Raw genomic sequence first — 17,109 nt, forward strand, 5'->3', positions numbered from 1 at the left:
TAGGTTGTTATAAATTGCAACATTCTTATGGAATATGGCTGTCTGCTAGGGGTCTCATCGGTTAGGTGGATGGGTTCTTGTCTGTTCACTTGAAATTAGATGCATTCAGCATGTTATTAGTGGAAGATTATGAAAGCAGTGTCCCGAATGTTCTGAAATTGAAGATGCACGTACGACTCATTTATCATCCATGATTTATCGATCTACTTTTATATATGCTGCAATTTGTTGAGGAGTATGCTAATCCCTCCTTTAGATCAATGTAATCACAGCTTAAATAAGCTTGAGCCACATCCTAGAAATTTTTTGCTTCTTGAGCTCTCTCTGTCTGTCTCTGTCTCTGTCTCTGTCTCTCTGTCTCTGTCTGTCTCTCTCTCTCTCTCTATAAATATATTTATCGCTGTGTCTATAAATATATTTATCGCTGTGTGTGTGTGTATCTTTCACCTAGAAGATACATACTGATGGATCAAATGGTTACTATCCTGTTGTGAATGCTCGCCTCGTTCCCAAATCAAGCTGCTGAATATAAAATCTTATTGTTGATCCTGGAAATGAGTTCTCCTTTCATTCTCAATTGCAGTTAGCGTGAGTGAAATAGAAGCATTATATGAACTTTTCAAGAAGATCAGCAGTGCTGTAGTTGATGACGGGCTGATCGACAAGGTAATGATGCATCTATTTCTGACCTTTTTCAGAAAGACTCCAATCATGTCCAGGTCTTTGTTGCTTTAACCTTATAATGGGCGAGTTTAAGGGGGAAGTGCGATTTTGTTCCAAATTATATCAACATTTTAATGTGAGCTTCTTTGCTTGAAATTTGATGCTCTCTAATTTCTGCTTTTGTTTTGTTCTCGGGAGGAATTTCAATTAGCACTCTTTAAGACAAATAAAAAGGAGAGCTTGTTTGAGATAGGGTAACTTTTTTTACTTAATCTTCTCTTGATTTAGTTTCGTGCTTGCCTTGGTTTTCCTCCTTCTTCACAAGGGCATCATGTTTGAACATTCTTGGACGTATATTTTAAACTGCGACAGAGGAAAAACATCTTGCACAATAAACCAGATGCAAACGTATGGCCTATGTGAGCTGTTGGATTGAAAGATATAATCCTTTTGTTCATTTTTAGGTAGTTTTGGCCTGGATTTATTAAAATAAGTAACAGGACCTACACAGGAAGTGCTGTAAGATTGTGCAATGACGTCCTTACATGCGCTTGTGCTTGTGCTTGTGCTTGTGCTTGTGCATGTGCAGGCACTTCTATGTTCTTGCATGTAAGAGAGACAGACTGTCCAATGTGGATGTCGTAGTCTACCAAAGTTCTGGTGGAAATTGACTAGCTCCATTCCGTCTAATGTGCTTCAAATTAGCTGCACCAGTGGAATGCAAGGGTATTGTGGGTAGTGATGACAGGTTATCCTCTTGGGACAGCTTATCTTACCTCTTTTTTGTTTGCTGGTTGATATGTGATCATTTTAAGTCTAACATCACCTTCTACTCACAATTTGTTTGAACAATGTGCTTTCATTGTTCATGCCATTTTGGATATTTTCATTATCTTGCTGCTTTCCTCCTCAATAATTGTTGCAATTATAGTTTAGTTCTATCCAGGCATTTGTAAACTTGGCATTATATCTCTTGAATATCACATCAGGGCATTGTGTATGTATCATTCAGATGATCTAATATTACGTTTATTTTCGTTTTGTTTAATTCAAAACAAAATTAAAAAAAAAGAACCTGTTGGAACCTGGAACCGACCCTGGAACCTGTGACAGGGTAGGTTCCAGGTTCCACGTTCAGACGGGTAGGTTCCAGGTTCCTCAAAATGAGGAACCTGTACCCGAGGGTAGGTTCCAGGTTCCAGGCGAAACCTACCCGGAACCTGGAACCGCTCACCCCTAGACACAAGGGTCCTCACCTGAGATCCCAGTGCACTAACTGGTGCCCTAGACGCTTACATTTTGGACCCAAGCACCTAGACTATCGACACTGGGGGCAAGACTTGAGCATCTAGGACCACGACTTCTGGGATCGGCCTCCAGTGTCTGACCCCTAGGATCTTGAGTCCGGGGCTCGGGATCCTGGTCTGGCGCCTGGATACTAGGTACAAGGCTTGAGTTCCCCAGTCTTGCCGCCAAGGCCTTGATAATTGCCCACCAGACCTAGGTTTATTTGTCTTAAACACATCGTAAAGTTTGTCAACACCAAACTTCCGATAATGATTTTCATCTCATTTGAAAAATCCTACCAAACACAAGAAAATCAAATTTTTTATGAAATATTATTTACCAGTCATTTTAATTTTTCCGAGAAACAAAACGGACCTAAAGACTCCCCGCAATTTCATCAAGAACCGCGGTTAGTGTTAGATTAGCCTATCATTAGCCTAATCCAATAGCTAAAAATGCAGAATAGGAAGAGAATCACGTGGGACCTTAAAGATAGACGGCAAAGCTTCAGACATGGTTATGTACTCATTAGGCCAACCAAACAAAAGAGAAAGAGCCTCGGACGAAAGTTGCAAGCAAAGAATCAACCCACGCCGCTGTTTATTCCATTTTCCTTTTGTCCTTATAATTCCTCGCATTTCTTTTTCTTACTTAATAAATGGAGGTTCCACAAAAGTTCATTGCTATCAAGTGTTAAGACACAAGTGCTCTGCTAGCTAAGGCAAATTTTCCTGGTATTCGTTCCTTAACAACGTTTCTTAGGACAAATCTCTCTGTCGCTTTTCTCTGCTTCAGTTTCTCCAATTTTTCCGATGTCGGTGTCAGCGTCTTCTAAATAATACTTCTGGGATTCATCCGCCCTCAAGTTCAGGTAGAAACTCTGATAGCCATTTCTGTACATTCAAAAGTATCGCATTTGCTTATTGCACCTCTTTCTTTCCTGTTGGTTTAGTTAACTTGCATTTGCTTATTGTGCTTACTAATCCATACTATTTTTAGGGTAAAAGGTTTGCACTCTCTCCGCACTTTGGATGTTTTGGCAAGTGATTATCGTACTTTTATTTGGTGGTTAGCACATTTAACCATACTCTATACTAGTTACAGCACATGTTTAGTTGTCTTCGATGCTCATTTTCAACTGGTGAAAGACCTACCTAGAAAAATTGTGACCGTTCTTTGTTCCTTCACAACCGGTCAATTTTGATATATAAAGATTTCTATGTCTGAATAAATATAGCAAAAGTACTATTGAATGCCATCTTTTCTATGTGAATGGCATTTAAGAAATCTGCAGGATGTGCAGTGTGATAGGATTACAGGAATTATTTTGGAAGTCGTGAAACCTCTTCTACTTAAATTTTTGAAAATCCAACCTGAGAGCAATGGCACCTAAAGTCATCTACTCTAATACTGTATTAGTATTTTGGTGAACATAGTAGAAGGCCATTGAATAGTTGACATGTGGCCCTCTCATTGTGTTAAACATCTTTTCCATCATCTTTCACAAAGCTCAAAAGTAGTAGAAGTCCCAAAATTAGAAAAGAAGAAAAGCCTTGGTTCAAGGAGTCGGCACAAAATTACAAAGAGTTTCTTTCGTGACTAAATACTAGGGTGTGTAGTAGAATCCGTGAAATCTGTGGACCCTCAAGCATGGTCCAATAGGTTCCGGGATAGGTAGTAGAACTCGTGGAGTAGGTTACAATTCCAAAATTTTGGAACAAATGAGTGTAGGTAGGTTTAAAGGTTTGGGGTCATATCATCGTGCACCCTACATCCTGTTGCTTTTGTGGGGTACCTTTGTAATATTTCCCTATGAAATTTTGCCTATTTAAATGTGCAAAAGTTCTACATGGTCCAACCTCATTCGAAAAATAATTATTTATCTCTCTCTCTCTCTCTCTCTCTCTCTCTCTCTCTCTCTCTCTCTCTCTCTCTCTCTCTCTCTCTCTCTCTCTCTCTCTCTCAGTGTGTGTGCACGAGCTTTGAGTTTATGTTCTCAGTAGATGGTGATAGGTTTCCTCTCAACTCATGGATTTAAATGATAGGTGGAACTTGATTTTTATTTTTATTTTTGATGTTATCAGTGTTTTAGTGATATGTTAATATTAGATATGAACCTGAATTTTAACATGTAACCCATTTATTGGTTATGTTTGAATGTTTGAATGTTCAATGAAACAATACGAAGAAGTATCGGATAGTATAAGGTACCCAAGAACTCGTGGCAATGACAAGTTCCGGATTCTAAGGTTCTATTCTAGGGAAAATACCCTACTCATCCTAAAACCTTCTCACCTCGCTAGATACTCCTGTAGCACCTCTTCTCCACCTAGACATGGCCACGGTTCCGGGCCGGTTCCGGTTCCGGCCGGTTCCGGTTCGAGGGGGAAGGAGGAGAAAAGGGGAGGAGGCGCAGGGTCGCGAGGGGGGAGGAGGAGGGGGCGTCGGCGTCGGCGGCTGTCACGCCCCGAACCCCTACGAGCTCGTGACATCCCCTGCTCTGGTCGAATATTTGCGACGTCCCAGGAACATCGCCGACCTAATCCCAAACATCAGAAACACATGCGGAAGCGACTATAAAACCCCTGACTATAAAGACGACGATGGGGTAGCTCAACCAGACAGTCAAATAACAACAACATTCATTTATGTACAATACTACTGCACCAAATATACAAACATCATATTACAGACATAATTATCAAACGAACATTCACAGCCACCAATTTAACAAAAAGATCAGGGTCTGGTTAGCCTAACTTCATTATCAGTTAACGAATTCTACACAATCCCTAAAATTCCCTAGGGAGAGCCTAAGGGTCGCCCTTCTCCATTCTGCTCCTAATTCATCTGGCTCGATCCTCCGGAAATCTCTTGGGCATCGCCTGCGAATCCACCGGGCACCATGGGCGGCTTTTCGTACTTCAAAAAGAGGAAGCGGGCTCCCTCGGTTTACGGCTGGGGGTCTGAAAGTGGTGGTTATACAACCATGAGACGAATCTCAATAAGTGTACAACCCCAAACCCCACGTAGGCACTCACGTACCGCCAGACAGAACACGCATCTCACACAACGATCAATCAATCTAACAATCACACACGAACCTACCTGGAACCCATCATGCACGTTCCTGCACGTTAGACCATAATACAGCCAGCACATCACAGCAAGGAATCACAGACGCGTGCGTACCTCAATTATAAGACAGAAACCACTTGGGCACGTCCCATACCATGCCTAGTAGTTTCTACCCCATAATTAAGCATCACATCACGCGATACAAACACACTCGCATACTACTCCCACCATGCATCACTTTCTCAAACCTCGCACCTCAAGCCAATTCCCGCTCATTCTCAATTCTTCCACCACTATCGCGCCCGCGTAAAACGCATCAGGCCAACGGTCTTCTGACCTCGTCAGGCATCGACACCCCGTCGAGCCGGGCATCGTTACCTCGTCAGGGACGGCATCGTCCCGCGTAAACGTACACGCCTCAGGACGGAATCCTACACACACTTTCCTTCTACCGCGCCCGCGTAAAACGCATCAGGCCAACGGTCTTCTGACCTCGTCAAGCATCGACACCCCGTCGGGCCGGGCATCGTCACCTCGTCAGGGACGGCATCGTCCCGCGTAAACGTACACGCCTCAGGACGGATCTTTCCAACCAATCCTACATTTCCGTACCCTCGTTCCAGTCAAACCACACTTACACACAGTCAACAGTCGCACGACCAAACATACACACTTCACACGCATTTCACAATTCGCGTCCTCATCATACGAATACACCACACGACCAAACACATTTAGCATGCGAATGCAACGCACATTCACCCCAACACACCACCACACTTCACGGCCATACACACACGACACATGGCCAGTCCACAATCAGCCCAAGCACAATCCCAAATCAGTCCACAAACACAACCAGCACAAACATTCCAATCAGCCCATTCAAGCCACAATAATTCCAATCAATTACACAAATTAACCGCGATCGCTCCACACATCACAGCCATCATCGAGCCTCCAAATCCTCACAAATTTCTTCGCCAAATCAGCCCACAACCATCAAACAACCAGCCCCTAGCTCAGTCCCCAAAAACAGCCACAAAACAACCATAATTTTACCTAAATCAAGTCCTAAACGAGCCTAGAAATACCCGAGGTCCTAAGTGGCGATTGGGGAAGACACTTACTCCAAAAGCTGGGACAAACAGGGCTGGATGAGCGGCTGGAACAAGCGGAACAGCAGCAGCAGCAGCAACGGCGCCGGCGACCAAGCAGGCGAGCGGCTGAGCTGCCTTGGGCGGGTGGCTGGCCGGCGGCAAACGGGCTGCTGAGGGCGGCGTCCAGGTCGTATGGACCAGGGAAGGACGGCCAAAGGTGGCTCGGCGGCAACGGGGCTGATCGGAATAGTGAAACAGAAGGAGAGAGAGACAGACGGTGATGAGGCTTGGCCGGAAAAGAGGAGGAGCGGCAGGTGGCTGGCCGGCGGCGATCAGGTGGCTGGGCGATCTGGTGGCCAGCCAAGGGGGACGGACAGGATGGTGGTGAGGCGAGGTCAGGCGGAGCAGCGGCACCTGCGGACGGCGGCAGCACGGCGGCGGTCCGGCGAGCTCCGGCGTACGGCGGCCACACTTGGCCGAGAGGGAGGAAGAGGGAGAGAGATTTCGGGTGAGGGAGAGAGAGTCTTGGCTGAATGGGGAGTGAGGAGAGAGAGTGGCCGGTCCAAGGGTGGTCAAATATTGGGGCTGGTGGCGCCAAGTGTCGCCAATCCGACGATTTTGATCAAAATGCCCCTAATCTAACGGTCCATAATCATTCCAGCCAAATAATTGATGGGAAAAAAGGTAATTAGGTCCAATAATTCAGCTGATAAGTACTCTTAATTATCCCAAAATTCGGAACTGAAAACGGCCCAGGGGCAAAATGGTCATTTTTCCGGTCCCGGGTCGAAATTTCATTTTTCGCCCGTACCAACCCCAAATGTGTGTGGCCAACATAATATGGCGTCGGAATCGCGAAAATAGCTTCTTAAGCCCTCGAAAATCGACTGCAAAGTCCTGGGGATTAAAATAATATTATTTTTCACTTCCAAGCTAAAATTCCAATTTTTTACCATAACAACTCTAAATGTGCGTGGCTACCCCAAAATGACATCGGCCTCGAAAAATAATCTCATACGGCCTCAAAATCAACATCGGTGACCAGAGGGGCAAAATCGTAATTTTTCCGGTCCCGAACCAAAATCCATTTTTTTTGCAGAAATGGGTGGCCCCAAGGTTGGCCAAGCCAAAAACGTCATCAGCCGCTCAAAATTGTCACTTTCAAAATTCTCGATTCCTAGGTCCGAATTTCAAGAAATGACTAAGATCGAACAATCGCGACTTTAGCTTATCTCTGGCTAACGGGTGGCTCATTGGGATTACGCACTCTCGACCCGTGACCGACACTAAGTCAAATCACGTTTAAGTTTGCTCGAACTAAGGTGACCTCGATTGTCATATAATTGCGAGGGTCTGTCACTAGTGCCCTTCGGACACGATCAATCAAATAGATCGGTCTCGGTTGGCTCAAAACATTCCGTCGTCAATTGATATGGTCGAAGGTCGAACCCAGGTCGAGTTCTTTGGTCGTACGAACTCAATCCCATAATAGCCCTACCCCTAAGGTTAGCATCCCGAGAATGCGCTGTTCCGGGTGAGATCTCACTATAGTGCATTGATCAATATTCATTTCCTAAATCCCGGGAAAAGGATCGAAAATTCAGACTGTTACAGCGGCTGTAGCCATGGGCGGGGGCGACGGCGGCGACGGCAGCAGGGGTCAGATCTGGGAAGACGGGGGGCGGGCGGAGGAGAAAAGGGGAGGATCGGAGGAGGCGCAGGGGTGAGAGGGGAAGGAGGGACCGACCATGACGAGGACCTTGCTATCGGTCCGCGAGAGGAGCTCGGAGGCGAGGCCCGAGACGCAGGCGGTGCGGTATAGGGTCAACATGGTGGCATTCGCGGTGGCGAGGGGCTGGCCGGTGAGGGAGCTGAAGAGGACGAAGACGGCGTGGACCCCCAGCAGGTTTAGCGCGGAGGAGTTGCCGGGGAAGTGGGCCACAAGCTTGATGCCGATGTAAGGGAGGGAAGGGTGGGAGGACCAAGAGGGCATGAGGAGGAGGGAGGCGGAGGGGGCGAAGAGGGGGTGGGAGTGGCGGAGAGGGGTGTGGACGGAGGAGGAGAGGGTGGAGCGAAAGTGGCGGATGAGGGACTGGTGGGAGAGGAGAGCGTGGAGGACTGGAGGAGGTGGGCGTGGGTGGGGGCGGCCTGGTGGGAACATGTCAACATGGGGCTGCAGGCAGTAGCATTTTTTTTTTGAACCGGGCCCGGAACCACCGGTTCCGGGCCGGTTCCAAAATTATTGGAATCGGAACCGGGCCCGTAGGCCACGGGCCGGTTCCGGTTCCGAACCGCGGGCCCGGTCAACAGGCCGGTCCCAGGTTTGACCCGGGCCGGTTCCGGACCAAAACCGGCCCGTGGCCATGTCTATCTCCACCTTTTTCCTTCTTTTTCTTCTAAATCTATTTTGAATGTACTTTGAAAAGCTAATATACGAAAAATAAAGGTAACACCTCGCCTCCACTTTTGCACGGCGCTTATTTTAGTGGCATAAATTCTCATTCATTCATTTCAGTAATATAGCGTTTAGTAAGCATTCACCTAAGAACTACAATTTGTTTTCCCAAGTAACCTAATTGGAGCGAGCATATGTAGTTTATTATTCTGAAAAAAAAAAAAGGAAGACTCATAAGGTGGACGACTAACGGCAAAAATTTGTCCGAAAGCTTCTTCACATCTCACGATGCGAGAAGGGTGCCAGTTTCCTAAATAGTTAAGATCTAGTTGAACACAACAAAAAATGAAAAAAGAAAAAAAAGGTGTAAAAAAATGGAAAAAAAAAAAATACAAGGATCGCAAAGGATATACATTCAAATCCTTTAATCGCATTGTAAATCTTCCTTTTTACGCACACTGTGTCTGATCCATGTGTCGCTTGACTTATATGATGCGATTAACTTGTAGGATGAACAATGTGCATGTTGTGCAAAATTCTCACAGATTGAGAGAGTTAATGTATGCAATAATGGATGCACTTATGCAGTCTTGTGCAAGCTCTTCGTAATTATTCTTCATAAGCAATGTAAAAATCTTCCTCACTCTGCATTTGCATTGATGTCGAGTGAGCACATCTGAACGAAGCCACCATGAGTTTGATCAACACGGTGTTACCGCTGCTAAAAGATCTGTGGGCAGACTGGGGGATTCATTTCTTGGTCAGCGCAAGCATTGCCTGCGAGATTTTTCTCACAATATTAGGCATCCGTCGGAAATATATGACGTTTAAGTTAGCTAGATTCATTACCTGGGCCACCTATTTGCTCCTTTCTTACATTGCGAAAATTGCGCTGGGCAAGCTTACTGTGGTCCGCATCAATGATCCTGAAAATCCAAGATACAATGTGGAATTGGAAGGGTTGTTTGCCCCAGTGCTTCTTATGCAACTTGGGTACCCAGACGGCATAATGGCCTATGCAGTGGAAGATAACCGGCTAGGAATGAGACAGATTCTGAACATTGGGGCTACAGTTGTCTTCGTGGTTCGTATTCTCATTCGCTGTCAGGACGGCTCGTCCCCTGTCTCATGGCTGTACATCCCCTTGTTCATTGCCAGATTCATGAAGGCGGCGTTGTGGGTCTGGGCTCTCAAATCGGTGTATGATGAGAACTCAATTTTGAACGCCGAGCACTTTCCCAAAGTAGACACCAAGGAAGTCAGGGAAGACAGTGCTCAGCTTGAAGTGTTCCCCGAGGACAAGAAGTTCAACTCCGCAAAGGACATCTTGAAGGCCTACTTTCGGTTCGACTGTCTAAAGCCCCACCTCGTGAATTGGCAATACCACCCTGTGTTCATATCCCACGATTGGATGTCCATCGACAGTTACCCTGCCAACCGTGCTTTCACCGTGAACAAGATCGAGCTGAACTTCATGTTCGACGTGCTCTACACTAAAGCACCCATCCTGTACACGAAACGCGGCATCATAGCCCGCTTCGTCGGCTTCTTCTGCTTGGTGTCTGCCTTGTGTAGATTCGCCGTGATCTTCAAGAACACCTTCTTGATCGATATGTACATCACCACTACCTATGCGTTACTGATGGCAGTCACATCTCTTGAGTTTTATCAGATCACAACGTTGGCATTTACGGATTGGGCAGTCGTGGTGATGGGTAAGAACCTTGGGATGCCGCTCTTCTCAAGGCTCGTCTCAAGGCTTCTCCCGTTTCTGGCTGATCGGTGCATGAGGAAGAAAAGATGGTCAAGGTCGATGGGGCAGCTCAGTTTGTTAAAACACTGCCTCGCATACCAAGAAAGGACAAAGCCTGTCCGCTTGGTACTTCATTGGTTTGGTACGTGCAAGCTCGTCCGCTTGGTACTTGATTGGTTTGGTAAGCGGGAGATCTACAGTTGGCATTGGTTACACTCCCGCCAGCCCATGCCCTCGTCCCTCAGGGCGCTGGTACTACAAAAGATGGCGGAGCTCGAGAAGAAAAGAGATTCCCGTGACTTCACGGAAAGAGGCAAGTGGACGCTCGAGATTCATGGCGTCCAAGAGAAACAAAGACTGAGCCGTAGCATCGAGGCAAAATTTGCTAAGAGCATCATTATCTGGCACATCGCAACTGAAGTCCTGCAATCATTGGAAATCGAAAAATCCGATGCTTGCGGAGGAAGCAAATTCCTATCAGAGTACATGATGTACCTCCTTGCTCAGCATCCTCACATGCTGTCCCTCCCCACCGCCAACATCACTTTGGAGTACGCTTGTTGCACAGTGATGCCTTTCTTGAGGTACCGAGACTATGAAGAAGCAATGAGCACGCTCTCGTCGATGGATGGATTTGTCCCACTCTTCGTGGTGTTGAGACTGCAGGAAAGAAAGAAGAAGTGGAAAGCTGAAGAAAGCTCAAGTCTTCTATACCCATCAATAATGTTCTGCGTAACTGATTTTTTTTGGTAAGGTTTAATTTTTTTTTTGGTAAGGTCTGCGTAACTGATTTTTGTTCTTAGAGCTAAGGAAAAACAGAGTAGTTGACATTATGTTAGTTCAGTTGTACAGATTTGTTTCTTCTGTTAGTTTAGTTGTTCAGTTGTATTTTCTAGTATATAAGCTGTAAACTCAAGCGTTATTTTAGCTATATGTACTATATAAACAGTAAGATACACAAGAGAGAGGTCAACCTCTCAGATGAAGTTCTGTATGAAGATTCTCTGCATAAACTGATGAATAGAAGTTCAAATTCTTCAACTATAGATTTCCTTTCTCCTTTCTTTCATTTCTCAAGCTTTTCACATGGTATCAGAGCCCTCTCTGAGAGCAAAGCTGTGAATTCTGATCTCATTCTCTGAGAACACAACAATGGTAGCAAGAACACCGAGATATCCTTTTCCTATTCATGTCAACATTGCTAACTTCGTTACAATCAAGCTTGCTGAAGACAACTTTCTTCTCTGGCAAGCTCAGTTTTATAGATTTCTTCGCAGTCAAGAGCTATTTGGCTTCATCAATGGAGAAATTCCACCACCTCCTCAGACAATACAAGTTGAAGTTGACGGGAGAGAGATCGAAGTAGTCAATCTTGATTACACTGATTGGGTGAAAACCGATCAATTGGTATCTTCATGGATCAGTGGTGCAGTTTCTAGGAATATCCTGGGGCTAATCATCAGCTTGGAAACATCCTATGAGGTATGGCAGACTTTGCTGAATCGATTCGCACAGAAATCAGTAGCTAGGGAGTTTGAGTTGAGGGGGAAACTGCAAGCATGTCAGAAACGAAATAGACAACTATCTGATTATATAAGAGAGTACAAATTGATTTGCGATCAGTTAAATGCAATAGGAAAACCTGTGGATGAAATAACTAAGGTTTTTGGCGTCTTGGAAGGACTAGGATCTGAGTATGAAAACTTCAAAACAACCATGTATTGTTTGAAACCTCAACCTGATTATGATGAGGTGATATCACAGCTAGAACAAGACTACAGAACTATTCCTCGAATCAGTTTAATCCTAACTTGGCATATTACGGAGAAAGAAACGTAGAGATGGAACCGAAGATAGTAACTAGCAAAGAACTTAATCAGCCTAATCTGGCTTTCATGGGACAGAAAGGTGGTTTCAGGGGAGGACGTAACTATGGCAGAGGTCGTTCCTTCGACAATCGAGGTTGTGGTTATGGTTATCAAGGAAGAAGTCAGAATTATAGACCATTTAGTCTGAACCAGGATCAGGAGGTTCAGCGTTTTAAACCACAGACTAACACCTATAGTGTAGGCCCTGGTTTTTTACCACATGCTGATTCATCACAGAGGTATCAAGAGACTAAGTCTTATCCCACTCAAAACTCAGCAACTTATAAGAATTTGCAGGTTGTGAAAGCGACAGATGGAGTTCGCGTAGCATGTCAAATCTGCAAACGACCAGGGCATGATGCACTTCGATGCTGGTATCGGTTCGACAACTCTTATCAAGATGAAGCTATTCCTCAAGCTCTAGCAGCAATGCATCTTGAGGATCCTACAGGCAGTGAATGGTATCCTGACACAGGAGCCACAACCCACATCACTGCCAATCCTGGTATAATTCATAACCCCTCGAAGTATACTGGAAATGATACTGTCATGATAGGAAATGGATCATGTATTCCTATTACTTACACTGGTAATGCGTTCTTACATTTTGAGCTTAATGTGTTACCATTAAATGATGTACTGGTGGTTCCTGAAATCAAGAAGAACCTTCTTTCAGTTTCGAAATTGACTGATGACTTTCCCTGCTCTTTTGTGTTTGACAAACATGGTGTCTATGTAAAGGACAATCGCACCAACACCACAGTGACGCTTGGGAGAAAAGTTGGGGGGCTCTACCGAGTGGATCAGCAGGAAACTAAGGCTCTACTTACACAGAGACATAAGGCGGTCGAAGAAGAAATATGGCATCAACGACTTGCTCATAGCAACTCACAGATCTTGAAGCATCTTCAACGACAGTAAAGGATCTGCTGCAATAAGAAAGCACCACCTGTGTGTGGTAGTTGTCAACTTGTCAAAAGTACTTCACTACCTTTTTCCTTCTCTGATTCTGCAATTGAAGTTCCTCTAGAAAGGATACATTGTGATATTTGGGATCCATCACCAGCAACTTTACTTAAGGGATTCATATTTTATGTCATCTTTGTTGACAATTTTTCTTGCTATAGTTGGCTTTATCCAATGAAACTGAAGTCAGACTTCTATGATGTTTTTCTTATGTTTCAGAAGTACGTGGAAAACCAACTTAATCATAAAATCAAATTTTTTCAATGTGATGGGGGAGGTGAATTCACTAGCACCAGATTTCAGAATCACTTGGCAACTTGTGGTATTAAACAGTACTTATCTTGCCCCTACACCCCTGAACAGAATGGGATTTTCGAGAGGAAACACCGTCATGTGGTAGAATTGGGCCTAACTATGCTCTACCATGCTAGAACTCCACTACAATATTTGGTTGATTCCTTTTTGACTGCCAATTACATCGTTAACTTACTTCTAACTCCCAAGTTGCAGATGGACTCACCTCACAGTAGGTTGTTTAAACAAGTACCGAGCTATGATCATCTTAGGGTCTTTGGCTGTGCTTGTTGTCCCTGCCTCAGACCCTATGCACAACACAAGTTTGATCCTCGATCCCTTACATGTGTTTTCCTCGGATATAGTGAGCGTCATAAGGGGTATCGTTGTCTTGTCTCTACTGATGGTAGAATATATGTCAGTCGACATGTGAAGTTTGATGAATGTTTCTTTCCTTTTACCAAGAAACTAAATAGTGACTATCCTCACTACACCTCTCTGTATCGAAAATGGGTTGATGAGGTAGACTTTCTGGATTCTAACAAGCTGAGTCCCATGCGACACCCTCCTATCTATCTGTACCACTGGTCATTTACAGGAAATTGGAGTTCTGGAGGTTGGCCAAATTCGTGTCCCATACATCACAGAGCAGTGCAAACATATGTCTTTATCATCCTCACAGCCTCCTACTGACCTTGAGGTCTCAGGATGTTCTGCTCCAGATAATGCAACACCAATCATTCCTGTTGATGACCAAGACCATCCAAGTTCTTTTCCCCATCATTCCCGTGACACCTCTGTTCATCCTATGCAAACTCGACTCCAGTCTGGCATAGCTAAACCAAATCCCAGATATGCTTGCTTAGCTGAATACAATGTTCCAGCTGAGTCGAAATCACTTAAATCAGCTCTAGCTCATAAGGGCTAGACTCAGGCCATGCATGAGGAAATGGATGCCTTGCATATGAATCAAACTTGGAATTAGTTCCAAGAACGGCTCAGATGAATATCATAGGTTGTAAGTTGGTGTTTAAACAAAGTTAGCACCGGATGGAAGTCTTGATAGGTTGAAGGCTCGTCCAGTTGCTAAAGGGTTTCACCAAGAAGAAGGAGTAGACTTTTTTGAAACCTTCAGCCCTGTAGTAAAACAAGCCACACTCCGTATTGTCTTATCAGTGGCTATGGTAAAGCACTGGCCTATTCGTCAGCTAGATGTCAAAAATGCCTTTTTACATGGCACGCTTACTGAATCTGTCTATATGGAGCAACCCCCTGGTTTTATCCATCCTACTTTGCCTCATCATGTATGTTTACTCAAGAAGTCTTTGTATGGTCTTCGATAGGCTCCACGTGCATGGTTTGAGAAGTTCAGCAACTTTCTTCTTGAATTTGGTTTTTTCTGCAGCACCACAGACCCTTCTCTCTTTGTGTTTCATCGTGGCACCAACACAATCTTGTTGCTTCTGTATGTTGATGATATTGTGTTGACTAGTAACTCACATCAGTTGCTTGATGATTTCATCAAATCTCTGAGTATCTCTTTTCACATGAAAGATCTGGGCTCGCTTCATTATTTTCTGGGGATAGAAGCCAAATGCACTTCAGTTGACCTTTTTCTCTGCCAAACCAAGTATGCTATTGATCTTCTTACACGAGCACACATGCAAGACTGCAAACCAATAACAACTCCACTATCTGTAAGGCCCCTCCACACGACGGAAGATGACATCTATCTTGTTAACCCACTTGAATACAGAAGTTTAGTTGGAGGGCTTCAGTATCTCACCATAACTCGCCCAGACCTTGCTTATGCCACTAATATTTTATGTCAAAAAATGCAGCGACCAACCATTGCTGATTTTCATAAACTGAAGCGAGTCCTTCGATATGTTAAGGGCACTGTGAATCTGGGAATCTTCCTACACTCCCAAAGTTCTATGACCTTATCCAGCTTCTCCGATGCTGATTGGGCTGGCTGTCTTGATACCCGACGTTCCACCACTGGTTTTTGCACATATCTTGGTTCCAATCTCATCTCCTGGTCCGCTAAGAAACAACCAACTGTCTCTCGTTCATCTACTAAAGCAGAGTATCGAGCTCTTGCATCTGCTACTGCTGATCTTACATGGATTAGTTTTGTCCTACGTGATATTGGCATCTCTCTTCACTCTCCTACAACTCTGTTTTGTGATAACCAATCTGCCATCTCCCTTACTACCAATCCTGTCTTACATGCTCAAACTAAACATATTGAAATTGATTTTCATTTCATCAGAGAAAAGGTCTCCTTGGGATCCTTACGAGTTCAGTATGTTCCTAGTCATCGCCAGCTTGTTGACATTTTCACCAAGGCATTGCCACGACTCGATCATTCCACTCTCAGAACCAAACTGGGCTTGGGGTTCAAACCTGCACCCAGTTTGCGGGGGCATGTTGAAACTACAGGAAAGAAAGAAGAAGTGGAAAGCTGAAGAAAGCTCAAGTCTTCTATACGCATCAATAATGTTCTGCGTAACTAATTCTGTTCTTAGAGCTATGAAAAAACATAGTAGTTGACATTCTGTTAGTTCAGCTGTACATATTTGTTTCTTCTGTTAGTTTAGTTGTTCAGTTGTATTTTCTGGTATATGAGCTATAAACTCAAGCGTTATTTTAGCTGTATGTACTATATAAACAGTAAGATACACAAGAGAGAGGTCAACCTCTCAGATGAAGTTCTGTATGAAGATTCTCTGCATAAACTGATGAATAGAAGTTCAAATTCTTCAACTATAGATTTCCTTTCTCCTTTCTTTCATTTCTCAAGCTTTTCACGTGGAACCGGGTGCGGCGACGAGAGTCCACTGTGGCTGGCACGTGCTGTTGGACGTGCACGAGCTCGTGGCCGACCTGAGGACGATGGGCAATAAGTGGGAGCTCATAAGCAGCATCTGGGTGGAGATGCTGTGTTATGCAGTAGACAAGTGTCCTGTGTATCACCACGCCAAGCGACTGAGAAGAGGAGGTGAGCTCATCACTCATCTGTGGCTCCTCTTGGCTCACAAGACCGACAAGTTCCCTTATGAAAATCCTGAGGCTTGCCTCGACTTCCCCGAAGTCTCCCTACTCGGAAAAAGGTTCTTCTAGTTGCTTCCCGAGGACTTTGGGGAAGAGAGATGGCACAACTTTGTATGACAATAAAATATTCAGTGTTGCAAAGCATCACATCAATCGTTGATGTGGCGCGCATTTTTACTCATATCCAATAATAGATTGACACGTATTTGTTAAGTTGGAATAAAAAAATAAAAGATGATTTTTCTCATCTTCCTCCTCTCCTCATCGGACCTACAACGTGTGACGGCGGTGCTTGTCGAGAAACTATGGATGCTTGCTGGACACGACTTGGATCGCTGGACCTCAGCGAGAAGGTTTGGCTCGGTGGCTTGGCACTCTCCTACGGGATGAGGTTGCCACGATGGAATTTCGTTGAGCATAAGTGACCATGGAGGAGGTTACAACCTTTGATTGTTTTCATCTTCCTCCTCCACCCACTTTTCTCTCCAGATCTGTTTGTCGTCCTAGGCTGCCGGCACCGCGTTCGGGCATCTTTTTGGCCAGCTAACACTTCAGATTTGGCCATTCATGGCCACCTGCGCCAAACGAGCCGTCGTCGCTTGCAGCCATAGCTCCAGCTCTAAAAGTTCGCCCGGGCCAATTTTGGAA

The 17,109-nt window shown here is 44.8% G+C and overlaps 2 protein-coding genes across 2 annotated transcripts; both read left to right on the plus strand.

Moving 5' to 3' along the window:
• Positions 1-2,647: 2,647 nt before the first annotated feature.
• LOC115679546 (uncharacterized) lies at positions 2,648-16,768 on the plus strand. Its single transcript, XM_056310504.1, has 3 exons — positions 2,648-2,821; positions 9,191-10,919; positions 16,214-16,768. The coding sequence occupies exons 2-3, from the start codon at positions 9,215-9,217 to the stop codon at positions 16,528-16,530; spliced, it is 2,022 nt and encodes a 673-aa protein (XP_056166479.1). The 5' UTR covers positions 2,648-2,821; positions 9,191-9,214; the 3' UTR covers positions 16,531-16,768.
• On the plus strand, positions 12,063-13,032 carry LOC130137919 (uncharacterized). The gene is made up of 2 exons (XM_056310503.1): positions 12,063-12,649; positions 12,886-13,032. The coding sequence occupies exons 1-2, from the start codon at positions 12,118-12,120 to the stop codon at positions 12,960-12,962; spliced, it is 609 nt and encodes a 202-aa protein (XP_056166478.1). The 5' UTR covers positions 12,063-12,117; the 3' UTR covers positions 12,963-13,032.
• Positions 16,769-17,109: the final 341 nt, after the last annotated feature.

The sequence above is a fragment of the Syzygium oleosum genome, unplaced genomic scaffold, assembly GCF_021117445.2.
Source record: "Syzygium oleosum isolate NSW1041296 unplaced genomic scaffold, Sole_v2.1 Sole_v2.04, whole genome shotgun sequence".
Taxonomy (NCBI): domain Eukaryota; kingdom Viridiplantae; phylum Streptophyta; class Magnoliopsida; order Myrtales; family Myrtaceae; genus Syzygium; species Syzygium oleosum.

Bases quoted from the DNA above. Each gene is read 5' to 3' on its own strand.
- LOC115679546 (XM_056310504.1), top strand. From the start codon at position 9,215: ATGAGTTTGATCAACACGGTGTTACCGCTGCTAAAAGATCTGTGGGCA. The intron at 10,920-16,213 runs TCTTCGTGGTGT...TTTCTCAAGCTT, and splicing joins GATGGATGGATTTGTCCCAC to TTCACGTGGAACCGGGTGCG.
- LOC130137919 (XM_056310503.1), top strand. From the start codon at position 12,118: ATGGAACCGAAGATAGTAACTAGCAAAGAACTTAATCAGCCTAATCTG. The intron at 12,650-12,885 runs GTATAATTCATA...GTCTATGTAAAG, and splicing joins CCACATCACTGCCAATCCTG to GACAATCGCACCAACACCAC.